Genomic DNA, 27,037 nt, shown 5'->3' on the forward strand with positions numbered 1-27,037 from the left:
AATCTTTTTTATTTGTTTATTTTTTAATCTATTTGACAGACAGAGATCACAAGTAGGCAGAGAGGCAGGCAGAGAGAGAGGAGGAAGCAGGCTCCCTGCTTGAGCAGAGAGCCGGATGTGGGGCTTGATCCCAGGACCCTGGGATCAGGACCTGAGCCGAAGGCAGAGGCTTTAACCCACTAAGCCACCCAGGCGCCCCTAAATGTATGAAATCTTAAAAAATATCTTAAAAAATAAATTGTAAACCAAAATTATTTAAAAAATTAAAATGAAATTAATATATTGTGGCTAGAATGTAAAATTTGTATGAACTTTTTTGCAGAGGGAGAAAGCTGTGGTCATTTGTGTTTCAGAATTTTGACCCTGACACATAAAAATGATAGTTGAAGCTCTTGAAGAGAAAGGAATCCTGAAAGAGAGGGTCTGGTCATTAATGTTTTCTTTTAAAGTGTAGCTTTCATAAAGTGCACAAATTTTTTTTTTAAAGATTGTATTTATTTATTTGAGAGAGAGTGTGCATGACTGGGGGTGAGGCAGAGGGAGAGGGAGATAAACAGACTTGCTGCTGAGCAGGGAGCCCAATGTGGGGCTCGATCCCAGAACCCTGGGACCAAGACCTGAGCCAAAGACAGATGCTTAACCAACTGAGCCACCCAGGTGCCCCCATAAAGTATAGAAATCTTAAGTGTGCACCTCAATGGATGGATTTCTACATATGCATACACACACATATGTATGTGTGTGTGTATAATATATGTGTGTGTGTATATATGTGTGTATACACATGTGTATATATATATAATATATATAAGTGTGTGTATACACACACACACACACACATAATGATCACCCAGATCAACCAGGAATAGAACATTTCTAACATTCAGAGGCCTCCCCCTCCCAGGTAGTACCTGTTCACCAATCTGAGATCTATGGTGAGTTTTGAAGATCAAATAAAAGACTAAAAGAAATACCAAGTTTTCTAAGATGCACGTTAGAGATCCAAACTCAAGTGCACTTTTTCTCTGGACCTGTGGTTCCTTCACTAGGTGTGCTTATCTAGGAATCTGAGACTCAGTTGGCATTATTCAAACACAATTTCCTCTGCTATATGGGATTTCTCTAGCAGATGTTGTTGTTCTTGTTTTTCCTCTTCAAAAGCTCCTTGAGTTGTTATTTTAAAATATTTGTGATCAGAGTAGGTGAGTTAATATATAAGGAGCTTAGAACAGTGCACATAATAGCTGGGCGTCTAGAAGCCCTAGATAAGAGAGAGCTATTATACTGAGATGCAGAGGAAACAAAAGATAGCTTTGCCATTATTATTATTATTATTAATTAAGGATTTTGTTTCTGAGAGAGTGCACCTGTGCACGCTCACACACAAGAGGATGTGGGGTGGGGCAAAGAGAGAAGCAGACTTCCCACTGACTGGGAAGCCTGATGCCAGACTCCATCCCAGGACCAGAGATCATGACCTGAGATGAAGGCAGGTGCTTAACTGACTGAGCCACCCAGGCACCCCTGCCTTTAACATTATAATAATTGTTAGAGCAAGATAAACATAGATGCAAAATTTGAAAATAAGTGAGGAGAGTATTTATAGCTGGGTTGATTTAAAAACCATAGTTATCTATCAAATTTGCCTTGAAATGAAAGATTAAAATCTCTCAGCTTGCTGAGTCCCTTGGACCTAAAGAAATCTAGCAAGTGCCATTTGTTATTCTGTCATGCATTTATTTATTGAGTGCTTATTATTTTCTAGGCACTGTTCTAAGCTCCCAGATGTCTAGTGAACAAAACAAGTATTCCCTACCTATTTGGAGCTTACTGTATAGTAGCATCCCTACTTTCACTGTTAACACAGGCTGGGGATTTTCTTTACAAGGAAATTTAACCTTTGCTTTACATCCATGAGTTTCTTCCCGTCTACAGCAGAGGGATCCAGAAATGAAGCCGAAGCCAACCTTTGCCTCAATTCTGAGACTAATTGGGTAAAATGTGAAAGGAAAAACAAGAAAACCCCCCCAAAACCTCAACAACCAACCATTAAAAAGGAAAGGCACAGAGGTGGAACATGGTTAATTGCTAAACCTATTCCCCTTTATAAATCACAAGGAGGGAACGCCAATGTTGAAATAAACAGGTCTAGCAAGAACTCCTGCTTTTTTTTTTTTTTAATCATCTTCCAGAACTTAAAAAAGAATTCAGTCATGTAGTTATTTTAGGTTTAGTAATTATACCAACAATGTCACTTCCACGCAGAGTTGTCTGATGGTACCCTTAGAAATGCTAACTTGCTTGGGCAGTGGTTTAAAGAGTCTATACCTTACTGATTTATTTCCGTAACTCCCTAAGTTTTCACTACCAAGCTCCCCTCTTCTAAAATCATATACTTTCTGATACCCACCCAGGGCCACGTGTTTTAAAAGATCTTGGGGGTGAAAGCAGAATTATTATTTAAATAATGAAAAGTCCTTCTATTTAAAAATTAATCGGCCAATTAGAGATTCTAATTGGCACGTGAAAAACCGGTGATATCACACTGGTTTACCAAGTCTAGTCGAAAGCAGAGCCCATAGTATTACGGACAGCCTGCCAGATTCAGCGTCCTTTATGATTTTCATTACTGACATTTTCAGATGTTCGCTATTGGAAAGCGAGGACGGCCGCACAATAAAAGGGGACAATATTCCGCAGAAAACGCAAAACACGTCTCCCTCAGGTAACTGCTCTGAACCCCCGCAGGTGTTTTCTCGGATCTCCGCCCATTTCTAGGCCCGCGCGCGTTTAGGACCGCCCCCACGCCGGCTCCGCCCCACCTCTTCCCTCCCCTCCGGTCCACGTGAGCACTCCTGCGTCTAAGGGGTCCTTGCAGCAACCCCACAATCGGCCACAGAGAGGTGACAGCCGCCGTAGGGGCCAGAGGGCCGCCTTCAACGGTGGAGGCGGCGGAAGCGGAAGAGGCGGGACCTAGGACGCACGTTACGTCAGCACGTGCGAGCGCTGGGGCTGGGTCTCCGGAATAGAAGGTGGGCTCTTCCTTCGCGTGTTGGCGTTGGAGAAGTTCGCCGGTGGCTTGTGTGGGCTTGTGACCTCATGGCGGAGATAATCCAGGAACGCATAGAAGATCGACTCCCCGAATTGGAACAGCTGGAGCGCATTGGACTGTTCAGTCATGCGGAGATTAAGTGAGAGAGAGCTGAGGGGGGGCTGGGACGGGAGGAGAGGGGAGGAAGTCTGTGGGGGGGGCAGGGATGCGGGGGACACTTAATTGGGTTTATTTTTCTTAACCTGGAAGAACCCCATTTTCATTCTTTGTTGATGCCTAGAATTTGTCATTCGGGGCAAGGTGGTCTGTCCACTCGCCCACGAAACGCCTGACAGCTCTTCATGGAGCCGGTTCTTAGTGCTCTAAAGATGATAAAACTAGGATGCCAGTATCAGGAGCTACCTGCCTTGCGCGTGCTGGGGGAGACAAATTAAACATTCTGCTTACACTGCGGCGTGCTGTAGGTTGATTGTACTAGAGTGTACTGCCCTAGAGATGCAGAGAGTGCTGTGGGAGCCCAGGAGGAGCGGATAAATCTTCCTAATAAAACATGAAGGTGGGGGGACCATTTAATTCAATTTCGTGTTCTACCTCGGGCGTGGCCAACATCATCTGGCACATGGTTGGCATTGAGTAATTTTTAGAATTAAGTTTAATGTTTTTTAATGGTTTTCTGTGATTGTTTCTGCATTTTACAATGGTTGTGATTGTAGTAATGTGATTATGGGAGCCTTAAACATTTGTTAGTGAAATGGCACATAGAAGTGTGGACTCTTAATGAGTGTTCAGTAAATGTTATTAACTGTTTTTTTTTTTTTTTCTTTTAAAGATTTTATTTATTTATTTGACAGAGAGAGTACAAGCCGGGGAAGCAGCATGCAGAGGAAGAGAGAAGCAGGCTCCCTAATGAGGAAGGAGTCTGATGGAGGGCTCCATCCCAAGACCTGGGATTATGATCTGAGCTGAAGGCAGATGCTTAACCAACTGAGCAACCCAGGGCCCCTGTTATTATTACTAGAGACAGTTATTGATCTTGCATATCTTGTGTTAAATTCCTCTGATACACACATTTTGTGTTCTCTCTAGCTAAATACAATGAATCTCTTTCTGTGAGTCCTTTGTAGTCTTATAAACCTGCCTAGGTAGAAACAGTAGGGACAATCTAGGTCTTTTTTTTTTTTTTTTAAAGTCTGCATGTTGAAAACTCATAAGAGGAATTTAGAAAAGATACTTTTTTATTAAAACCTAAGTGACCTGAATTTGGAGGAAAGTAAATCTTTACTAGTAGCACATATAAATAATGTAAAGTACTTAACATTGTTTGCTTTGGTGGTGGGAATGTCAGTGGTTCTGGCAGTCTATTAAGATGATTTTCATGATAGTTTTAAAATACATCCTGATGCCCCTAAGCACACAGAAATAATGATGTGAGAAAATACTTGCTTACTAAGGATAATTATGTGGGAATTTCAGGTTTTGGAAAATGTGTTTTAAATATATTAAAAATAAACTTAATGGGCGCCTGGTTGGCTCAGTCATTGGGCGTCTGCCTTTAGCTTGGGTCTTAGTTCCAGGGTCCTGGGATCAAGCCTTGCATCAGGCTCCCTGCTCAGTGGGAAGCCTGCTTCTCCCTCTCCCAGTCCCCCTGCTTGTGTTCCCTCTCTCACTATATCTCTCTCTGTCAAAGAAATAAAATCTCAACAACAACAACAACAAAAAAACAACCTAAGAAAACCCCCAAAGTTCCTTAACTTAGGCTCTTTTCAAGTGTTACCTTTTTTTTTTTTTAATAAGTGTTGCATATTAAGTGCCTTTCTCCTCAGAGCTATCATTAAGAAGGCTTCGGATCTGGAATATAGAATACAGCGAAGAGCCCTTTTTAAGGAAGACTTTATCAATTATGTTCAAGTAAGTGAATAAGTTCATTACTTTTTATTCCCTTCACAAATTTTAAATAAGTTCTAGAATGGTGCGCTTGATTGAGTTTTCTATGAAATTCTAGAATTGATGATTAAATGGTAATTTTTGAGCAGAAATAGAGGTGATTCAGGAATAGCATTGCTTAACTACGGCTTCAGTCCTTGGCAAACTGAACTTTTCTTTATTCCTTCTATAGTGTTAGTAGATCAGGTACTGCCAAAGATACTGTGTATCAGGATGTCAGCAAGAGAACTGACATACTATTTCTTGTGGGTTGGGGGAAGGAGAGTGGGTTTGACAACAGTAGGTGGTTGGAAAGTTAATATTTATGTGTGCTGCAAATTCTTCAGTACTATAAATGGATGAAAGATTTGAGTGAATATAAAGTGTTAATGCTGGACCAATTTTCAGATGGAGGAGAATAGCTAATATGTTGGATAAAAAAACCTAGCTGGACCCAGTAGTAAGATGCAGTGTTACAAGACTGAAAGTTCTGACCTAAGATTAAAAAAAAACAGGTGAACAAGCGAGACCTGACTACAAATCTTATATTTGGAAGAGGTTTGGAAGCTCATAGTGGAGCGTATTACATCACAAAATATAATCTCTATGTCAACTATACTTCAGTAATAAGTTTTAAAAAGGAAAAAGAAAAAAAATAATCTAATTGACTGTATAACAAAAGTAGAGTATGGAGCAGGTTAACTGAGGACATTGAAACAGTAGGCACTGAGAAGATGTTAGTTTGAATAAAAGTGTTTTGCACTTATCAGACCATGGCTGAAGCATTGTGTTAGGCTTGACACTACAACTTAAAAAAAAAAAAAAAAATTTATTTATTTGAGGGAGAGCGAGAGAGAGCACGAGCATGGGGATGGGCAAAAGGAGAGGGAGAGAATCTTAAGTGGACTCCTCCCTGAGTGTAGAGCCCAAAAGGGGGCTCAGTCTCGTGATCCTGAGATCATGACCTGAGCTGAAATCAGGAGTCAGTTGTTTAAGCCACTCAGGTGCTTCCACCCCAATTTTGTTTTTATTCTTAATTTTTATTTATTTTATGATTTCAACTAAATGTATTTCTTGCATTTAAAAAGTTATAAATGTTATTGTTTTCTCTTTTTTTGTACGTTTTTCTTCCATAGTATGAAATTAATCTTTTGGAGTTGATTCAGAGAAGGAGAACTGTAAGTAGATATTCTGGAAGTTGGAAAAATTTATTTGAGAGAATGAGCAGGGAGAGCAATGGAGGGAGAGGGAAAAGCAGACTCCCCACTGATCAAGGATCCCAATGTGGGGCTCAGTCTCAGGATGCTGGGATCATGACCTGAGCCAAAGGCAGATGCTTAATGACTGAGCCACCCAGGTGGCCCTGGAAGTTGGAAAATTTTAGAATTAAGTAGTGTGGCTCTATAACTAGAGGTTGGGTTTGGGAAGCAGTTGGCATTGATAAGTTGTGTGGTGATGTGCTCATAATGAGTATTTGTAATTATTTGTTTTATCAGTACTGTTTAAGATCAAGTAGGAATGTTGCTGTAGATAAATGTGATTAATTTGAGGCTTTGTGTATGTCCTTTTTTAGCGCATTGGCTATTCATTTAAGAAGGATGAGATTGAGAATTCTATTGTACACCGGGTGCAAGGTGTCTTCCGACGAGCTTCAGCAAAATGGAAAGTAAGTGATCAGAACATCTTTAATTGTAAGAGATGTAAAGATTTGTATTGTATGTACTGAGATTTAAATATTCAAATGTATTATTTATTTTTGGGTGGGTCAATATTTAACCTAATTATTATATCATTATTTAAAACCACTTAACCAAACCATTAAGAAAATTGGTCTTTCTCTGAGGATGGTACTGAAAAAGGTAGGTTTGATACGTCATTATGGATTAGAAATTTGGGATTTGTTTGGGTAAATCTCTAAGTGAAGTACATCAAAGACTTGGAGGTAGAAGATGAATGGTTAGAGTACGGGCAGCACCTCACTCACTTGATACTCTTCAAGTTGGGCTCTAGGGCTGTGATACAGTGTATAGGGAGTACTTTAGGAATGGCAGAGTACTTGGGAATGACAAATTTTGGGTTGCTTCCCCTGATTGACCTCATTTAAGACCTGCATTGAACACATTGGGTAGATAACACATTTTGTCTTAGAGAATGGTAGGTGGGAGTGGTGGCCAGATGGAGTTACCACATTTAAGAGATCTAAGGCCTCAGTGAGGAAGAGCATGTAGACTGAGCGATGTGTTGTAACATTGGCCTTTCTGAAATCTACCTCTGTTTCTAAAAAAAATTAGTGCAAAGTTGTATATGTATACAGTTAAATTTCAGGCAGCTTACTACATTGTTTTTCTTGCAGGATGATGTTCAACTTTGGCTATCCTATATAGTCTTTTGTAAGAAATGGGTGAGTATTGGGCAGCTGTTTCTTGCTTCCTTATAACTTCTTTCAGTTAGTCTGCCTTATAAGAAGGCTGAATTTCTGTGTAACCTTTATTTATCTGAATGACTGTATAAATGGCGTTTAAGCCAGAAAATGATTTTTGTGTTCTGTTTGTTCAGTAAAGTTGAAAATTTTTAGATATTTGGAATGTTTACATGTAGTGGTTTAGGTAGAAGAAAGCCATGAATGTATCCTGTATTTATATGTCTCTACAACAGCAGATCTTGCCCCATTGGATTTTAAGTTGGTAAGGAAACAGTACCAGATCACTTAGAGATTAGTAACAATGATTTTACTGGATAGGAAGTAGAATTGCTTTTTCTCTTTCAGGCTACCAAAGCTCAACTTAGCAAGGTATTTTCTGCCATGTTGGCCATTCATTCAAACAAACCAGGTATGGTGAGTTCTTCATCAATTTTTCTTCTACCCTTTATGTAGACTCCAAGCTATTTTGGAATTTATTTTTCTTAATAAACCTAAAAGAAATAATTCTGAGAACTTGAGTGTAGGTACTTTTGGTTTCAGAATAGCTGCCTCTTAGTTCATCGCTGCATATTGTGTGCCACTTATTGGGTCAGATATTGTATTTGTGGGTAAGAGGGACTAAATTTCCTCTTACTTGTTTGTTTTAAAAAGTATTTAATTATTTTTTAAAAACTATCTTTTATTTTCTGTTTTTTTTAAGATTTTATTTATTTATTTGACAGAGAGAGAAATCACAGGCAGGCAGAGAGAGAAGGGGAAGTAGGCTCCCTGCCAAGTGGAGAGCCCCATGTGGGGCTCCATTCAGGGCTCGATCTCAGGACCCTGAGATCATGACCTGAGCTGAAGGCAGAGGCTTAACCCACTGAGCTACCCAGGTGCCCTAATTTTCTGTTATTTTTTAAGGGAAGCTCTATACCCAGGGCACCTGGATGGCTCCCATCAGTTAGGGTCTGGCTCTTGATCTCAGCTCGGGTATTGATCTCAGGGTCATGAGTTTGAGCCCCGTGTTTAGTTCTACACTGGGTGTGAAACCTACTTTAAAAGTCAGTCAGTCAATAAATAAAGTAACCTCTATGCCCAATGTTGGGCTTGAACTCACAACCCAGACATCAAGAGTTGCATGCTGTGTTGACTCAGACAGTGAGGCACTCCACTAAGTTTGTTTTTAGATGATGATCAAATAAACTCTGGTCCTTTGAGGGACATTCTGTTTGGATGCAGTCACATTTAAGAAGAGTTGAAAGGAGAAAACTTAAAAACATAAAGGGGAATATGTTAATACAGATTTTTCAAGAGTGGTTGGCCTACGGTAGATACTCATGTTTTCTAAGAGATTTCTCTTTTGAGTACTGTGAAGTGGTACATCATTTTGTATTGGAGGTGCTCCAGTGTCAGGTATTAGGCTCAACCAAGTTCACACAGCACAGGCTAAGGTAGGCTACATCTGGTACTAGTTAATTCAGAAGGATACAGCAGGACAGCATTAGGTAGAGTACTCTTAGCAATAGGGAGGTTGGTCTCTGGTCCTCAAGGTGGCATTTAGGTATGAGGGAATGAGATCACATGAATCGGTAGAGGAGCCACTCTGGCTTGGAAGACCTGTGGATGGGCATAGATAGCTTCCACGAATCCCAGAGAGCACTGTGCTCAGCTTCAGGAGTCATATGTTTAAGAAAGCCCAGAGCAGTGGCTCTCTCCCACTCACAACCCCTCTAGTCCAGACGTGGTTACCAACCATGAGTCATTTTTACCAAAATGAGTCTTGTCTGGTGACATAGTTGACTTATATTAAGTTTATTAAGTGGGGAAATAGCTAGAATGTTAAGGTTAATTTCTTGTGTAGAAAGACAAAGGTTTTTGTTTTTTTAAAGCCTTTATTCCCAACAGATGTAATAAAATTTTTGCCTTAAAAATTAAATCATTCAAAAAAAAAAACCCTATGAACTACTTAAAGCAAAAGAGCAAAATATTTTTATTTCATTGATTCTAAAATACATAATTTTCCAGCATTTTAACACTTCTAAAATTTGTGTGTGACTTTTAATGATGTCGATCTCAGATTGGATGAGGACACAAGTATCCATGGATACTATCATTCACATCTGTGCTTCAGAGTACCTAAATAAAGCAACAGTACTTTACAGATAACCATTAGAAACACCTTTTCTCCATCCCTTTTCTCTTTTGGTAAGATTAAAAAATAATCTTTTAGGGGCGCCTGGGTGGCTCAGTGGGTTAAGCCGCTGCCTTCGGCTCAGGTCATGATCTCGAGGTCCTGAGATTGAGTCCCGCATCGGGCTCTCTGCTCAGCGGGGAGCCTGCTTCCCTCTCTCTCTCTCTGCCTGCCTCTCCATCTACTTGTGATTTCTCTCTGTCAAATAAATAAATAAAATCTTAAAAAAAAAATAATCTTTTAAGTATTAAAATTAGAATTTAAAATTTCTGTTTTTTAAATTTTAAATTTTTAGAATTTAAAATTTTGGTTTTTCTCCATTGATTTACTGAAGTGAAATCTGATGTTTTTCATTTATAGCTTTGTGGATTATGGCAGCCAAATGGGAAATGGAAGATCGTTTGTCTTCAGAAAGTGCAAGACAGCTATTTCTTCGAGCTCTGCGCTTTCATCCAGAGTGCCCGAAACTTTATCAAGAAGTGAGTTGCATACCTGTAAGATGAGAGAGTGATGTCTTAGTTTTGGTCCTCTATGGACCTACATTCTTTATTAAGTTAAAAAAGACTTTGATTTATGGAGGCTAGGGATAAGTAGGGATTGCTGCTGGGAAAAAAGGTAACAAAGATATTTCTTGGCCAGCAATACACGTTGACCATGTGCAGCTTCCATCTTGTTAGTGAGAGATGGGAACTCTGACCTGCTCATTATGGTTGGGAGGGATAGGAAACTGAACCCTACCTTTTTTAGTTGTGGGGCCAGGGTTCAGCCGTCTTTATGCTTTTTAAAAAATATATTTTATTTATTTGTCAGAGATAGAGGGCGTGCACAAGCACAGTGAGCGGCAGGCAGAGGGAGAGGGAGAAGCAGGCTCCCCACTGAGCTGGGAGCTGGACGTGGGGCTTGATCCCAGGATTCTGGGATCATGACCTGAGCCAAAGGGAGACACTTAACTGACTGAGCCACCCAGGCACCCCAAATCTTTTTTTTTTTAAAGATTTATTTTAGAGAGAGTGTGCGTCATGCATTTGAGTAGGAGGAGAGGACAGAAGGAGAGGGGAGAATCTTAAGCTGATTGCGCTGAGTGCAGAGTCAGACACAGGCCTTGATCTCATGACCTTGACATCATGCCCTGAGCCAAGTTCCTTTCTATGAGCTGAGCTGAAACCAAGAGTTGGGCGCCCAACCAACTGAATCATCCAGGTGCCCCGGGGCATAAATGTTTTCTGAGAACTTATTTTCTGGGGCATCTGGGTGGCTCAGTGAGTTAAGCCTCTCTGCCTTTGGCTCAGGTCATGATCTCAGGGTCCTGGGATCGAGCTCTGCATCAGGCTCTCTGCTCAGCGGGAAGCCTGCTTCTCCCTCTCTGTCTGCCTGCCTTTGTGTCTATTTGTGATCTCTCTCTCTTCTCTGTTAAATAAAGAAAATCTTAAAAAAAAAACTTGTCATTTTCATATGTCTTATAACATAAAATTCAAAGTCCTAAAAATTCTGGAGAAGTCCAAGTTTATATGTTAGTTGTGCATTAGTTTTTCTTGTTATAGCTTGATTTTGCTATTGATTTTTAATTTTGAAGTAATTATAGATTCACAGGAAATTACAAAGACAGTACAGTGAGGTCCTGCATTCCACTAACCAGTTTCTCCTGATGGTTACATTTTATAATATTACATAATAAGAAAATTTAGTAAATTGACATTGGTAGATGTGTACATATGGTTCTATGTCATTTTTTTTTTTAACGTGTAGATTTGTGTAACCACTACCACAATCAAAATACAGAGCTGTTTTACCACCACAAAGATCTTCCTCCTCATAAATGTCTGCTAGTTTCATATCAAAATATTATACTGCCCACAGACTTTCCCAGATCTGGTACTTAATAGGTGAAAAATGGCATCTAATGTATTTCTGATTAAAAAAAAAAATATTTACGGGGCGCCTGGGTGGCTCAGTGGGTTAAGCCGCTGCCTTCGGCTCGGGTCATGATCTCAGGGTCCTGGGATGGGATCGAGCCCCACATTGGGCTCTCTGCTCAGCAGGGAGCCTGCTTCCTCCTCTCTCTCTGCCTGCTTGTCATCTCTCTCTGTCAAATAAATAAATAAAATCTTTAAAAAAAAAAATTTACAAAGATTTTTAGTTTATTATTTCCCTTGTGTAGTATTTTAGGATGGAGTTGATGCATGCTGAAAAACTGAGGAAAGAAAAAGAAGAATTTGAAAAAGCCAAAATGGATGTGGTAAGATCCGAATGTGTTGTCACGTGTGAACAATTTGTAGTGTTTTGAATCTGCTTAGGAGTAAGAGAAAATTTTTAGAATCTATTTTTGTTCCCAATTTAATGTCTTAACTTTGAAACTTTAAGATGAGTCTAGAGTGGATTTAATTAAATGGGCTTAGTAGTAAAAATGGAATTTTGTGCCTTAAAAATAGACATTTGGAGTAATTGAAGTAGTCCTCAAAATTATTTATTACTGATGGAATGGTAAATGGTTTTTTTTACTCCTTTATGGTTTCATTAATGACATATTAACAGGTTGAAGGAGCTTGAGGGTTGTGAAATGTGTGGTTGCTAGCTTCCTTTCTTTTTCATTTTACACAATTTTTTTGGTGACAATAATTTTAAAGAAAGAAGTTTTAGAATGTTAGAGCTGAAAAAGGAATTTCGCTATCATCTGTTGTGGTTTCCAGCTGTGAACTTTGTTATTCAAATAAGAGTTGACACAGAGGGGTAAACATGGCATGTAAAACCTGACCTGTTTCGGTCTAAGTAGAGAGTCAGGCCTTAAGCCTTGTGATCTTGCTATCACTCTAGGAGCCTGAAAGAACACAGTTGGAAGATCAGTGGTCTGGTTCAAGCTGCACATTTTACAAGTGAGGGAACTGGCCCAGAGAGAGAGACGTGATTTGCCAGAGGTCATACATATGGCACAGGTAGTCTAGGACTGTTAATTTTCATCCTAGTGCTTTTTCTGGTTCCCGGCTGTATCTTTTAAGTTATATTTAATATAATACTCTTTAGGGGAATCTTGATTATCCTGAAGAAATCCTTAAGGGCGAGTTGGCACGGATCATCTATAAGAATTCTGTAAGCATAATTAAAGGTACGCATGTTTTGAAAATTTATTTATGATGGGAGAGTGAAACATTTTGTTTATAATAAGAAAGACCTTTAGCTAATTTGGAAAATTTCTGTTAGAAATTCTGTTAGAACATGCATAAAAATTGTGTACGAATAGTGCCCTGTTTCTTTAAGAAAAGGTTGATTGCCCCTTAGGATATACTTGAACAGTTCAGTAAGTTTACTGAGTATTTTATTCACATGGGAGTTTTATTCACACGGGTGGTTTAGAATAGTTCTTTATGCTGGGAAGAAGTTTAGAAGAAAGGAAATGTTTATGAATACTCCAGAATATCAGTAATGGTTTTGCTTGAGTAGTGGATGATGTGTTTTTCTGTTTTGTCTTATTTCTCAATTAAAAAAATAACCAAACAAAATAACTCCAGCACATCAAGAAAGTAGTACTTTCTTGTAAAAAAGTGAAAGTGATACTTTAGAGTAAAATGATACTTGAGAGTCTTACTCCCCTCTCCCACTTTATTTAAATTTTAGGTGCAGAATTTCATGTGTCCCTGCTTTCAATTGCACAGCTGTTCGACTTTGCCACAGATCTGCAAAAAGAAATTTATGATGAGTAAGTAAAGTCATGGAAAAGTGAATATGTCTACTTCTAATCTTGTGGTAAAAGTTTGAGATTAGGTGTTTAGAAAGGGGGAGAGAAGATGCCACACTAAATCCTTGGAAGAAAGCGAAGTTTTAGGACTGTTGTATCATAGTAATTTATATTAAAAAAAAAAAAAACAAAAAAAAAGCCTTCTAGAGAAATTATTTGACTCCCTTATGGGCTTCCCTTGGGAAATAATTGGCCTTTATTCAACAACAAATATCCTACAGCTTATATCAAAATATTTGCTGGCATGTCTTTTATCCGTAAAACCAGTGGTCGTTGTGAGTGTTTACAGTTGATGCTGCAGGCAGTTACATTCTTCAGTGTTTGAGCTTATGGTTTGAGAATTATTTGCAGCCTGCCTCATGAGTACTTCCCTCTTAGGTAGCCCCCCTTACTTTTACAGAAGGTAAAATAGAACTCGGATCAGTTTGCTCTTTGGATTTTTCAGGGCTTTGGTAGAGGGTTAGGTTGTGCTGCTTCTTTGCCTCTATTATAGAAAAATCAAGAGCCTGGATATAATAAGGTTCTGCAGGGCTCGAAGAGTGTTGTCATGTCACACATACCTGTTGATTTGACTTTGAGAGCTAACTTGAAAATTAACATTTGAGAATGGTATCTGAAACATTCCGAAACCTAAGAAATGTGCCACAACTCTGATCAGTTGACAGAATTTATGCAGTGAATGTGAAGGTATCAGGAGGGTCTTTTGGGAAGTTGTCTCATGGTAATGGGATTGTTAAAGGGGTGTCTGTCCAGGGTACATTTTTAGAGCATAGGGAACTGTCTCTGTTTGATACTCTGAGTTAGTCTTGTGTCATAGGGCTGAATGCCAGTAAACTATTTTTCAGCCTTCAGGCCCTGCACACAGATGACCCTCTCACTTGGGATTACGTGGCACGGCGAGAATTAGAGATGGAGTCACAGCCAGCCGGAGAGCAGCCTGCCACAAAACAAGCCAGAGCAGTGGAGGTGGGCCGGAAGGAGGAGAGGTGCTGTGCTGTGTATGAAGAGGCGGTGAAGACTCTCCCTACAGGTGAACTTCACCAGACCTTGTTGTGGTATAGCAGGGATAGTGTTCACAAACGTGAAACTAAAGCTTCTGTTCCTGTTACGAAAAATAAATTTTCAGGAATCTCTCTCTGGTAGTTGACAGTGTGCCTGGCATTCCAACTTGTTCTTTTGTGGTTAAAAATGGAGCTTTTATGACCTTCCTTGATAGTAATGATGTTTATATTCATCTCTTTGGGGGAGATGATACTTAGGAAATAGTAATTTAGAAGATTGTCCTTCCTTAATTATCTTTTAACATAGGTTTACTTTCAAATTTTGTAATATAGGGGTATTAAGGTAGAGGGGATGTATAACATGGATGAGGTTTTTAGTTTTTACAGTTCATTGGTTACTCAGTTGCTTTTCCCCCTAGTATTTGAGATGATTGATTGGCTGTGATGGGAATGACTAGTTTTTTTCACCAGACTCGTTTAAATTCTTCTTCTGGGGAATATTCCACTCACAGAAAAAATGTATGATGACTGTTAAATGGAGAGACTGGAGATTTGATTAGTGTAATCTCTCTGACTTTCCCAGAGGCCATGTGGAAGTGTTACATCAGCTTCTGCTTGGAAAGGTTCGCTAAGAAGACCAGCAATCAGTTCCTCAGAGACAGGGTAAGGGACTTAAGGTACATTACTTATAGTGGCTGATGAGAAGGTGACTGTTTTCTGGAAGAAGAGCAGACACATGGCTCCTTTGGGGCCTGGGATAGCTTCTAAGAACTTCATGCTTAACCTAAGGTCTTTCTCTTTGTGGGTGACTAGTCATTCTGAAGGTCTGAGTCTGCTGCATCCTTGTTCTGGCCACCTGGTTAGGAGGCGCTCTCTTATTGGACTGTCTAGGTGTGGCTTTTTGACTGGTCTAATTATAAGTGAAACCACCTCAAGTTCCTTCTCTCAGTTTTCAGAAATGTGCAAAACTGTACTTGTTCCTGTCAGAGGCCAAAGACTCCCAGTGGGTTGTTTGTAACTAAGTGAAGGATTTTTCTGATTTCAGAGGCTGGAAAGAACCATGACGGCATTCAGGAAGGCACATGAACTCAGACTTCTACCAGAATTCCAGTATAAGCAGTGGGTAAGGACACATTCACTGCCAGTAACACGTACTTAATTCCAGTTGGTTCGTGCTGGTGTCATGTGTTTTAATATATAGTTATATGACTAACCCCATTTGGAAGTTTGAAAGGGAAGATGTAGAGACATGATGTTTGTCTCTCAGTATTTGGTGAATGTCAAAAATGAAATGTTTACCAGTAAAGGGAGGTATGTTATATAGTGGAAAACACTCGGAACAAGGGGTCACAAGTTGGAGATTTATTTTGTCTACCCATTGATCTTTTTGTGAATATCCTTTTCTTGAATGTGTGCCTAACCCAGATTAACCATCAGTATGATAACAATAAAGACAAACCAGAAGCTGACATTTCAGTAAGAAGCCTATTAACCCATTCCTGTTCTCTGGGGTGGATAAGGATTTTAGGGGAACTAGGATAATGTGCTCAGGGAATATGTGGTCTAGATTGGGTTTTGTTGCTTAATAGCTAGGTAACTTGGGCAAGCCACTTAGCCTTTCTGAGTTTGTTTACTTGATTTTAAAATAGTGATAGTGATCTTTGTTTTTGACAGCTTACAAAGTTCTTGACATGTGTAAAAATGTTCATTCATTAACATTTAAAAAATATTTTTTACATACATCTAGGTAATGCATATACTGTGTACTAGTCTGCTGCATTACACCATGACTAAGGTGCCCCTTTCCCATTATGGCATCTATCTGGGAAAAATCCCAGGCTTGGATGAGTTCAGCTGCTCGCATTTGAGCTATCGAATACCGGCAAGATAGTCACCTCCTATAAAGTTAGGTGGACTTTGCTCTGAGTATTGTTTTGGGAGCCCTGCTCTCTTTCTGTTGTGACTGTTTGGTCATTTACCACTCTGGCTATTTAGACATTCTCTGCTCCCTAAATCTCTGATGCTGCCCTTGCCAAGCCTACTACCTCACCACTCTTGTGCCTTTGCCTTTAGTTGAGAGTTCCTCAGTATACGGCTTCTAAACTTAAAATGCTTACCTGACTCCTACATCCATCATTTTTCCAGATTATTCTCCACAGAATGATCTTTTAAAATTGATGATCAGATTGTTCTGTGGCTTCCCACTGTCCTAGATTGTTCTGTGGCTTCCCACTGTCCTTTGGATAAAGCTGGTCATTCTTCCTAATATGGCCTTGGCCTCACCAGCCAGTTCTCTAGTATACATTCTACCTTCTACATTCTACAGCCAAGTTGAACTTGGATTTCCTTTTGTTTCCAAATTGCCTCTTATCTTTAATTCAGCCTCTTGCATATGCTGGTTGGGAGAGCCTTCTCTAACTAATGCCTAACCTTCCGTAAGCCTCGCATAAATTGTGTTTCCTGTCTCATCGTTGCCGTAGACTGTGTTGGGTGCTCCTGCTTTGTACTCTTGTAACATACGATTCTTTCTTTGTCATGGCAAGTGTTAGACCATCTCTGTTGCTAGACTAGAGGCCCTCAGGCGGTGGAGAACATGCCTGAGTTCCTCATTATTGAATAAAGCATATATAAGTATGTGATAATAATGCTTGCTGAATGAGCAGATTACATATTGCCATTTATTTACTCTTCTACAGTTTTGTAAAATTAAATTGGTTTTAGGTTTTGTTCCTCTTTTGTTACAGTAGTGTTGATTTAAGCCTTTTTTTTTAAGATTTCCTTTCTTTATTTGACGGAGAGATCACAAGTAGGCAGAGAGGGGGCACCTGGGTGGCTCAGTGGGTTATGCCGCTGCCTTTGGTTCAGGTCATGATCCCAGGGTCCTGGGATCGAGTCCCGCATCGGGCTCTCTGCTCAGCGGGGAGCCTGCTTCCCTTCCTCTCTCTCTGCCTGCCTCTCTGTCTACTTGTGATCTCTGTCTGTCAAATAAATAACTAAAAAAAAAAAAAAGAGAAAAAAAAAAAAAAACAAGTAGGCAGAGAGGCAGGCAGAGAGGGAGGGGAAGCAGGCTCCCTGCTGAGTAGAGAGCCTGATGTGGGGCTCGTTCCCAGGAACTTGAGATCATGACCTGAGCTGAAGGTAGAGGCCTAACCCAATGAGCCACCCAGGTGCCCCAGATTTAAGCATTTTGAACACATAAGATTTTCTTGTGCTTTGGGTCATCTTTGTTAAAATAAAATTTCCAAGTTTAGATAGGAACACTTTCATGACTCTTGTTGCATAGTGTCAAATACATTTCAGAAAAATTGTACCAGTTGATTGTATGCCCAACTCCATTTGAATGAATAAACCTGTTACATTATCAACCCATAAATACTGGTTTTGTCTGATTTTTATATTCTCTTGGGTAGGTGAGGGTTTTAGTATATTGAACTATTAAAAACATCCAATCTAAATTATTTAGGCCCTCTATTTTGTACGTCTTCCCTATTTTTTGGTAGCCTTTTAGCAATAAGAGCAGGCGGTGGAAGACATTTCAGATAATTCACTTTGTGCCATTGTCAGAAGTTAAGTGGAGATGCTTTGAAATAACTGCCTTAAATGAGGTCTCTTTTTTGTCCCCCCAGCCTAGATGATCTAGCTTTCGGTAGTTAATTTTCCAGTGATCTTTTGTCTTCTCCAGATCGAGTTGTTGCTGCGTCAGGACTTCTTAAAGGAAGCTCTGGAGGTGGCAGTAGCTGGGACTGAATTGTTCAGAGACTCTGTGACCATGTGGCAGATGAAGCTGCAGGTGCTGATTGACTCCAAGAGCCCTGACATAGCTCGGCTCTTTGAAGAAGCTTTTGTGCATCTGAAAGCCCAGGTCTGTGAGTTGGGTCTTTTGTATTTCATTTTGTTTGGGAAACCTTTTGAGACTGAGCCAAAGCTCATTTGAAGTGTGCTTATCTGATGAGGGCTGACCCCAAAGTACATATGTGCCTGTGGGTCAGGTGTCAGGAGTGGAAGAATTTCCTTCCATTTAATAGCTGATTTCTAGTTTGTTATTTGAAAAATGACTACATCAAATGAAATTACCTGTTTTATTTTGATATCTTGTAAGTAAGAAATATTGAAAGTATGGTTTTCCCTTGCTTCCAAAGCTGTACGTACACTTAAGTCAGAGTTATATTTTTTATTTTTTAAAGATTTTATTTATTTATTTCAGAAAGAGAGCAGGGCGGGGAGCAGTGGGGAAGGGACAAGCAGACTCCTTGCTCATCATGAGCCTGACTTGGGGGCTTGGTCCCACAACGTTGAGGTTATGACCTGAGCCAAAATCAAGAGTTGGATACATAACTGACAGAGCCAGTCAGGTGCCTTTCAGAACCTTTATTTTTTAAAATTGTATCAAAGATTTGGATTTTTTGTTTGTTTGTTTTTAAAGATTTTATTTATTTATTTGATAGGGATCACAGGTAGGCAGAGAGACAGGCAGAGAGAGAGGGGGGAAGCAGGCTCCCTGCTGAGCAGAGAGCTTGATGTAGGACTCGATCCCAGGACCCTGAGTTCATGACCCGAGCCCAAGGCAGAGGCTTTAACCCACTGAGACACCCAGGTGCCCCGTCAAAGATTTGGTTTTTAAAGTAACCTTTACACTCAACGTGGGGTTTCAACTCACAACCCAAGATTAAGAGTCGTACACTCCACTGACTGAGCCATCCAGGTAACCCCTTTTATATTAGTAAGAGGCATGAGCAAAGGTCAGAAAGTTGAGTCTGGATTAGGTAGTACTTGTGTCGTGGGTCCTAGACAGCAGAGATGTGACCTGGGTAGCTGTGGGTCTGACCAGCTATGGACCCTTCAATACTTAATTCACAGATACCTGAGGATAGTAACTGAAGGCAGTATTCCAATAGATGGGAGCTGGGACTGACAGGAGAGTACCACTTTGGGGGTCTTGGTCACAAGTCCATCTGTGCTCTGGCATGCCATCCCTACTGGGCCCTGAGAATTTGGTTATCATGAGGACAGACTGGAAGTGAATCCATATTTTACATACTGAGTATTTAATTTAATTAAATTAATTAATTGATTAATTAATTTATTTTTAAAGATTTTATTTATTTATTTGACAGATCACAAGTAGGCAGAGAGGCAGGCAGAGAGAGAGGAGGAAGCAGGCCCCCTGCTGAGCAGAGAGCCCAATGCGGGGCTCGATCCCAGGACCCTGGGACCATGACCCGAGCCGAAAGCAGAGGCTTTAACCCACTGAGCCACCCATGTGCTCCCATACTGAGTATTTTAGTAGGAGCCTGTCTTTATGGTAACTAGTTTTCAGAGTGTAGAGCTAAGCCATCATTTTCTAACTTTTATTTTTTTTCTTTCTCACTATGACCAGGTCTGTCTGCCATTGTGGATTTCTTGGGCAGAGTGGAGTGAAGGTGCCAAAAGCCAAGAAGACACAGAAGCCATTTTTAAGGTCTAGGCCCTATGTTCTGAGTTTTGTGGTGGGTGGGGAGTGAGCAAATAGGTTCCCTAGTTGGCTAGTTTTAGGGTTATTTTTATAGCAGATGTTCTTAAAGCACTGTTAATTGAGCAGCCTGGGATGGTTCTGGGAAAATATGCTTTGATACTTATAAATTTCCTCTCACAGCTTTTGTCCTTTTTTTTTTTTTTTTTTTTTTTTTTAAATTGTAGAAAGCTCTCCTAGCTGTCAAAGGTGCTGACTCAGTCACTCTGAAGGATAAGTACTTGGATTGGGCTTACCGAAGCGGTGGCTACAAAAAGGCCAGAGCTGTGTTTAAAAGGTGCTCACAAACTTTCATCACCATTACGCGTCTTTCAACCGTATATTCAGCCCCCCATACCTAGATTATATGAATGGCATATAGTATCTGAGGAAGTAATCCAAGAGATTTTTTCAAAAAGTCTTTTTTTTGAACAATAAAAGCAGTTCATACCCATTGGTGGAAAATTAAAAAATAAAAACTTAATTATAATAATAATAACTCTTTATAATCATGGGGAAACACATGCTTAATATATCATTTAAAAACTTTGTTTCTACATATTTGAGATTCTATTATAATCACATTTTGTATACTGCTTTTGTCGGTGAACACTGCACTCGCCTTTCTGCTGTCAGTAACAGTTCTTCATGCACGTCATTTCGTTAGAAATGGCTGTGTGGCACACCGCTCTGTAGATGTGCCATTATCTAGATGGTCATAGTAATACTGCTTTGGTGAACATTTCTGCACCAATATTATTTATCCGTATTAAAAATTACTTCCTTAGAATATATCCTTAGAAGTGGAATTACTGGCCTCCTTCAGAACGACCTTGAGATGTAGTAGAGGGAACTTCAAACTGTAAAAGTGAGGAAGAAGAGAACAGGAAGAAAACTGGATAGGAAAGAGCTTGGTGGGGTTAAAGAGTAAGTCCCTGGACACTGGAAGTGTTGAGAGTGACTGGCAGCCAAGTCGAGTCCTCGCGTTGCCTTCTGGCTGGGTCTTTATTAAACCATGCATTGTGGAGGCGCTGGCGTGGGGATTTAGATTCCTGGGATATTAGAGGCTTTCTGTCTCTGTGGAAGATAATAGTTTTCTCCTTTTTAGTTTACAGGAAAGTCGTCCGTTTTCAGTTGATTTTTTCAGGAAAATAATCCAGTTTGAAAAGGAGCAAGTAAGTATTCTGTCTTTGCATTTTTTGTCTGGGAAATTGAATTAGTGGTTCCTCTCCTATATGGCAGCATTTTTGTCATTTAAAAAGCTTTCATATGTAGTATAAATTTCCAGTCCCTTCATCTAACCACTTTTCATAGAGATGGTTAAGGAGTGGTAATCGAGCAAAGAAGAGAAAGTCCCTATCTGGAAAATAGAATACTCAGATGTCACCTCATAGGGGAGACCTTCCCTGCCAGGTGGGGCGAGGTGCTGGTTCTCTGTCTTGGGAGCACCCTGTTTGTCTTCTGTATTGGGTTATGTAAGGTAGAGGGTAGGGAGTAACTCTTTCTGGTGTGGTTTTTTTGTTTTTGTTTTTTGTAAGATTTATTTATTTATTTTAGAGAGAGAGAAAGAGAATTAAGTGTGTGTGCACGAGTTGCAAGGAGGGCAAGAGGGAGAGAAGGCCCAGACTCCCTGCTGAGCATAGAGCCGGATGCAGGGCTTGATCTCACAACCCATGAGATCATGACTTGACCTGAAACCGAGAGTTGGATACTCAACCAACTGAGCCACCCAGGTGACCCATGTTTCTGGTGTTTTTATCTGAACTTGTGAGTGAGGGAAAATACGGGAAGATCTCTGTTTAAAAAATAATACATGAGGGGCACTTGGGTGGCTCAGTCTGACTCTTGGTGTCAGCTCAGGTTATGATCTCAGAGTTGTGAGACTGAGTTTCGTGCTGAGTGTGGAGCCTGCTTAAGATTCTTTCTCTCCCTCTTTCCCCTCTCTGTGTCTCTCCATCTTTCTGTCCCTCTCAAAAAAAAAAAAAAAAAAGTATAAAAAATAATACACGAAAACCAACCATATTTAAACACAGCCAACCATATTTAAGTCTTTATTATTTACTTTTTTTTTTGTTTACAAGTGTACACTCAAGTTTTATTTCTGGTTTATGTGCCATGTGGAGATTCTCTCTTTTTTGCTTAATGTTAATTTGTGAACACATTTCTGTGTTTTTCCCACAATTGTCATCTTGAATGGTTATGGTGTTAATCTTAAATCCACAGTTTTCATAACTAGTCCATTATGTATAGATTGTTTCCAGATTTTTGATACTGGAAACAAGAGTGCTGTAAGCATTTTGTTTATACAGCATTTTTTTCTTTGAAATTCTTAAGATAAATTCGTTTGACTGGAGAGAACAGTTCTTTTTATGGTTCTTTATATATTATAAGATGGTCCTTCAAAAGAAGTGTACTACTTCAGAGCAATAATCAGCAAGTATATCAGTATATTTTATTTCCTCACACCCTTTCTAAATCTGTTAGTTTTAGAAGTCAGAGAAAAAGTTTTGCTTTTTCTCCTTTATTTGTGTATTTTGATTGGTGTTTATTATTTTTACTTGAAATTTGAAAATTACTTATGAGGTTAAACTCTTATTTTTACAGTTTTAATCATTGTATGGGTCATTTATCTGTTCTTGTCCTTATAGTGCAAGAGGTAATATAACAAAATAATAATCAGGCTTTGTGTTAATAACATAATAGGTATATGTCTTGGGCAGTTCTCAGCTTTGGTATCACCCTCCATTGAGGAGGTGATGATACCTGTTGCAGGGGTGTGCGGGTTACAAGGCCAGGTACTGCATAGAAAGGACATTCTGAGAATTTAACAAAGTGTGATTCTGGGGCACCTGGGTGGCTCAGTGGGTTAAACCTCTGCCTTTGGCTCAGGCGGTGATCTCAGGGTCTTGGGATTGAGCCCCGCATTGGGCTCTCTGCTTGGTGGGGAGCCTGTTTCCCCATCTCTCTCTGCCTACTTGTGATCTTGCTCTCTCTGTCAAATAAATAAAATCTTAAACACAGTGATTCTGCTCTTCATGCATGTGTTTTATAGTATGATAGTCTTAGGGAAGAGAGATTTGAATGAGAAATCGTTAACTTGACTGGACAAAGGTACTTTTTTTAATTTTAATTTTTTTATGATTTTATCTATTTGACAGACACAGTGAGAGAGGGAGCACAAGCAGGGGGAGTGGGACAGGGACAGGCTTCCCACTGAGCAGGGAGCCTGATGTGGAGCTCAGTCTCAGGACTCTGGGATCATGACTTGAGCTTAAGGCAGCCGCGTAATGACTGAGCCACCTAGGTGGCTGTATAAGAGTATTTTTAAACTGTAGATTTTACTCTCCTTTGAAAAATGAAACAAAAGAGAATACATTTAAATGGAGATAGAGGTAAAGAATGAGTATTTATTGTCTGTAAAATTAGTACCAGCTACTTTGGTAGGTGCATAATTAGCCAGCATTTTAATTGAATCTTTGTAGTTGCTGTAAGAGATAGCATTATCCTTGTTTTATGGGTGAGGAAACTTTTAAGGTCAGAGGGTTAAAAACTTGGGGAAGGTTATATAATTAGTATTTATATATGCTTCGCCTTCATATAAAAAGTTTGAAGGTGCACATAGCTAATATGTGCCAGGGCCCAGACATACAAAAGAAAGAAATCGTTAGCCACAGGGAGTAAACCTTCTCCATTTATTTATTTAAATCCTAGTCTTCCTTCAGGGCTTTCAAATGTATTTCCCTATGAAGGTGCCCATGTTCCCCCAGCTGAGAATCAATTAGGCTATTTTCTGTGCTATCAGAGCAGAGTGCTCTATCACTGTTTGACATTGACTTCAGTCTGGTGACTGCTGCATTTGACTTTCCTCTGGATAAGGGGAGGGGTGTATTAGTCCTAAACCTGAGCCTTTTCCCATTCAGATACCTAGTAGGTGGTAGCTGTTTTAACAGTGTGATTGAAAGGAACTTGTGACATTATGGATTAGCCTTTTGAGTCAAGATTGTCCTTTTACGTTTGTTAGGAATCCTGCAAAATGGCGAACTTAAGAGAATATTATGAGAGGGCTTTGAGAGAGTTTGGATCTGTAGATTCTGGTAAGTAAACTTCAGTTATAGACATATCTGTTTCCAGGTGTGGTGTATAACCCATCAGTATGATAAGAACAGTCTTTAACTCTTTCTAGCCTTAATCATCAGTATGATTAGAGCAGTCCTTAACCCTCTTTGAGAATAAAACTTGCCTCCTTGCCCTGCCTCCTCCCTTACTTTGTGCATAAATACTGCAGACGTAATTTGGCTTATAATTTCAGGTTCACAAGGTCAAGAGTTCATGGGTCTTCTATTAAGAACTCTGGAGTAGAGAACAATTTGCTTGGTTTGGTCCTTTCAAAACATGTGATACTTGTAAGGGAAAGCTTAATAATATAGGTCAGAGTAAAAGTGGGACTGATAGAAGGGGGAGTGGGATGCTAATTAACATAGTTGTCTTTGGCTGTTGCCATACTGCCCTATTTTTATATGTTATATATGTTATATGTTATAACATTTTATATGTTATATAAAATCTGTTTACTTACAAACTCAAAAACAATGTCTAGTAGTTAAATTTAGGTTTAAAAAAAATGTTAGTTTTTACAAAGTTTTAGCAGACCTTCTGGTGAAATTAATGAAAATGGCGTTTTTATTTATTTTTATTTATTTATTTATTTATTTTTTTAAAAAGATTTTATTTATTTATTTGACAGAGAGAGATCACAAGTAGGCAAAGAGGCAGGCAGAGAGAGAGAGAGGAGGAAGCAGGCTCCCCGCTGAGCAGAGAGCCTGATGCGGGACTTGATCCCAGGACCCTGAGATCATGACCTGAGCCGAAGGCAGCAGCTTAACCCACTGAGCCACCCAGGCGCCCGAAAATGGCGTTTTTAATAACCCAGGCAGGTTTTATTAGGCGTTGGTAACAAAGTTAGAGTGAACGCATTGAAATTCGGTTTCACCTTCAAAGAGACTCAGCAAAATCTTCCCTCTAAAATATTTAGTATTTTCGGTTTTTGAAATACACAGACTGTCATGATTTTATTTATTTATTTATTTATTTATTTTATTTATTTTGAAGATTTTTTTTATTTGTTTATTTGACAGAGAGAGATCACAAGTAGATAGAGAGGAAGGCAGAGAGAGAGAAGCAGGCTCCCCGCTGAGCAGAGAGCCCAATGTGGGACTCGATCCCAGGACCCTGAGATCACGACCTGAGCCGAAGGCAGTGGCTTAACCCACTGAGCCATCCAGGCGCCCTGTCATGATTTAAAGTGAAGTTTTCCATTTAAAAAAATGTTTGATACACCTTAGTGTAAAGAAGCTGAGAGAAAAAAAAAAGGAAGAAGCTGAAAGGTATTGTTTCATACAGGGCTCTTAGGGAAATAATAGCAATAAGTTTCTTAGAAATCTTACACTAAATCAATATTAAATAGTGAAGTTTATATAATAAAGCCTTGTCAATGATCTAATTGTATGTTTACAGTAACTTTTCTTTGTTCCCTTTAAAGATCTTTGGATGGATTACATCAAAGAAGAATTGAACCTTGGTAGACCAGAGAATTGTGGACAGATCTACTGGCGAGCCATGAAAATGTTACAGGGAGAGTCAGCAGAGGTTTTTGTAGCTAAACATGCTATGCATCAAGCTGGCCATTTGTGAGAAGAGGAAAAACAGAGCCAAATTTGTGAAATCGTATTTTAAGCCCTCTGGCCAGATTTGTATTGTGAGTTCATCTGCAATTTGCTGAGAGATGGCAGACTAGATGGCTGTCTGATTTGGGGACATATTTTAATTTAGTTAGTGCATTAATCCTTAATTCCAGAAAAGAGAATTGCTATTTAGTGGCCAGAGGCTACTTGTTAAGGCTGAACTTACTGTAAGTCCTAAATGTTTTCCAAGATAATATGGAAATCATAAACTTGAATTTCTTTTGTTATACCTGGTCAAGACTGAGTATCTCTAATCTGGACCTAGGGGCCTGTGAAAGTAGAGGAGAAAGTACATTTGCATTTTTTATTCTCTCCTTATTAAAAAAGTATACATGGTGTCCATTTGTTGTAGGAAATATGGAGGGAGCAGAGTAACGGGAAGAAAATAAAAGTACCCCATAACCTCATCCTTTGGAGTTAAACTTCATTTCCATTATGAGAATTAGGTGTATACTATTAGATCATTTACTCAATCATTCATTCGCTGAGTGTACACTATGAGCCGGAAAGAAGAGAAGCTTTCTCACAAGGAGGTAGGGATCTGGACATCCTGAGAGAGCTTGTTGATGCCACAGAAGAGGATTCTGAGTATTGGGGGCAAAAGTTGACCTTTGAGAGAGAAAAGACATTATATGTAAGTGTCTTCTATCTCTGGGACTGATCTTTAGAAAAGTGTCTACAGTGGGGAGACCCAGCAACAAAAGGAGGGCAATGGATTGGGAGTAGATTAGAGCAGCAGAGAAGGCCTTCAGAAGCAAGGGTGGAGGATGGCCTGGAGCAGAGAGGGCATTCTGGGAGCAGGGGAGGCAACTGTTTGAATTTTATATTCCTTAACTGAGCATTGATGTCACTGGTAGAAGCATTCAGTGTATTTTTACTTAGCATTGTTTCACTTGTGTTATTTTACCATGTTGTTAAATAGTCTTAAAAACATTTAACAACTTTTTAACATTATATTGTATAGATGAGCCATGACTTATTTTACTAATCTTTTGTGTTTGGACCTTGTCATTCCTAATTTTTTTCTTATAAATGCTGTTGATGAAAATTCTTACAAATCTTTGTCACATCCCTGGTCATTTCTTCAGGAGATTGACGGTTGATGGTAGAATACTGAATTAAAGGCTATAAGTATTTTAAAGAATATTGACATGTGTTCTTGCCAATCTGCAATGTAGGAGAATACTTTGAAGCAGTGTAGGAAAATGTCAGACCTTTACCTGCAATGGGTATTATATTTTAAATTTTTACTATTTGAATAGGTGAAAAGTGATATGTCATTGTTTTAATGTGCATTTTTTTATATTAATGAAGTTAATGTGTTTTTCCTGACTCTCTTCTTTTTTCATGTTGACAAACTCTTTTCTTACTAATTTGAAAGAATTTTTAAAATACTACTTTTTAGTTTGTCTCTCCTTTATTGCAAATAATTAGCCCTAGGGTTTTTTTTTTTTCTTCTTTTGTTTGTTTTTTTGTGGTGGTTTTGATTCCCAGAGGATAGTTTGGT

The 27,037-nt window shown here is 39.3% G+C and overlaps 1 protein-coding gene across 1 annotated transcript; it reads left to right on the forward strand.

Annotated features, from left to right (window-relative positions):
- Positions 1-2,995: 2,995 nt before the first annotated feature.
- UTP6 (UTP6 small subunit processome component) lies at positions 2,996-26,862 on the forward strand. Its single transcript, XM_059379071.1, has 19 exons — positions 2,996-3,191; positions 4,876-4,960; positions 6,112-6,153; positions 6,549-6,641; positions 7,329-7,376; positions 7,743-7,806; positions 9,931-10,049; positions 11,729-11,806; positions 12,589-12,670; positions 13,180-13,261; positions 14,146-14,330; positions 14,885-14,964; positions 15,347-15,424; positions 17,984-18,163; positions 19,679-19,759; positions 19,978-20,087; positions 20,898-20,964; positions 23,811-23,883; positions 25,329-26,862. The coding sequence occupies exons 1-19, from the start codon at positions 3,100-3,102 to the stop codon at positions 25,478-25,480; spliced, it is 1,791 nt and encodes a 596-aa protein (XP_059235054.1). The 5' UTR covers positions 2,996-3,099; the 3' UTR covers positions 25,481-26,862.
- The last annotated feature ends 175 nt before the right edge of the window (positions 26,863-27,037 follow it).

Source organism: Mustela nigripes, chromosome 16, assembly GCF_022355385.1.
Source record: "Mustela nigripes isolate SB6536 chromosome 16, MUSNIG.SB6536, whole genome shotgun sequence".
NCBI classification, from domain to species: domain Eukaryota; kingdom Metazoa; phylum Chordata; class Mammalia; order Carnivora; family Mustelidae; genus Mustela; species Mustela nigripes.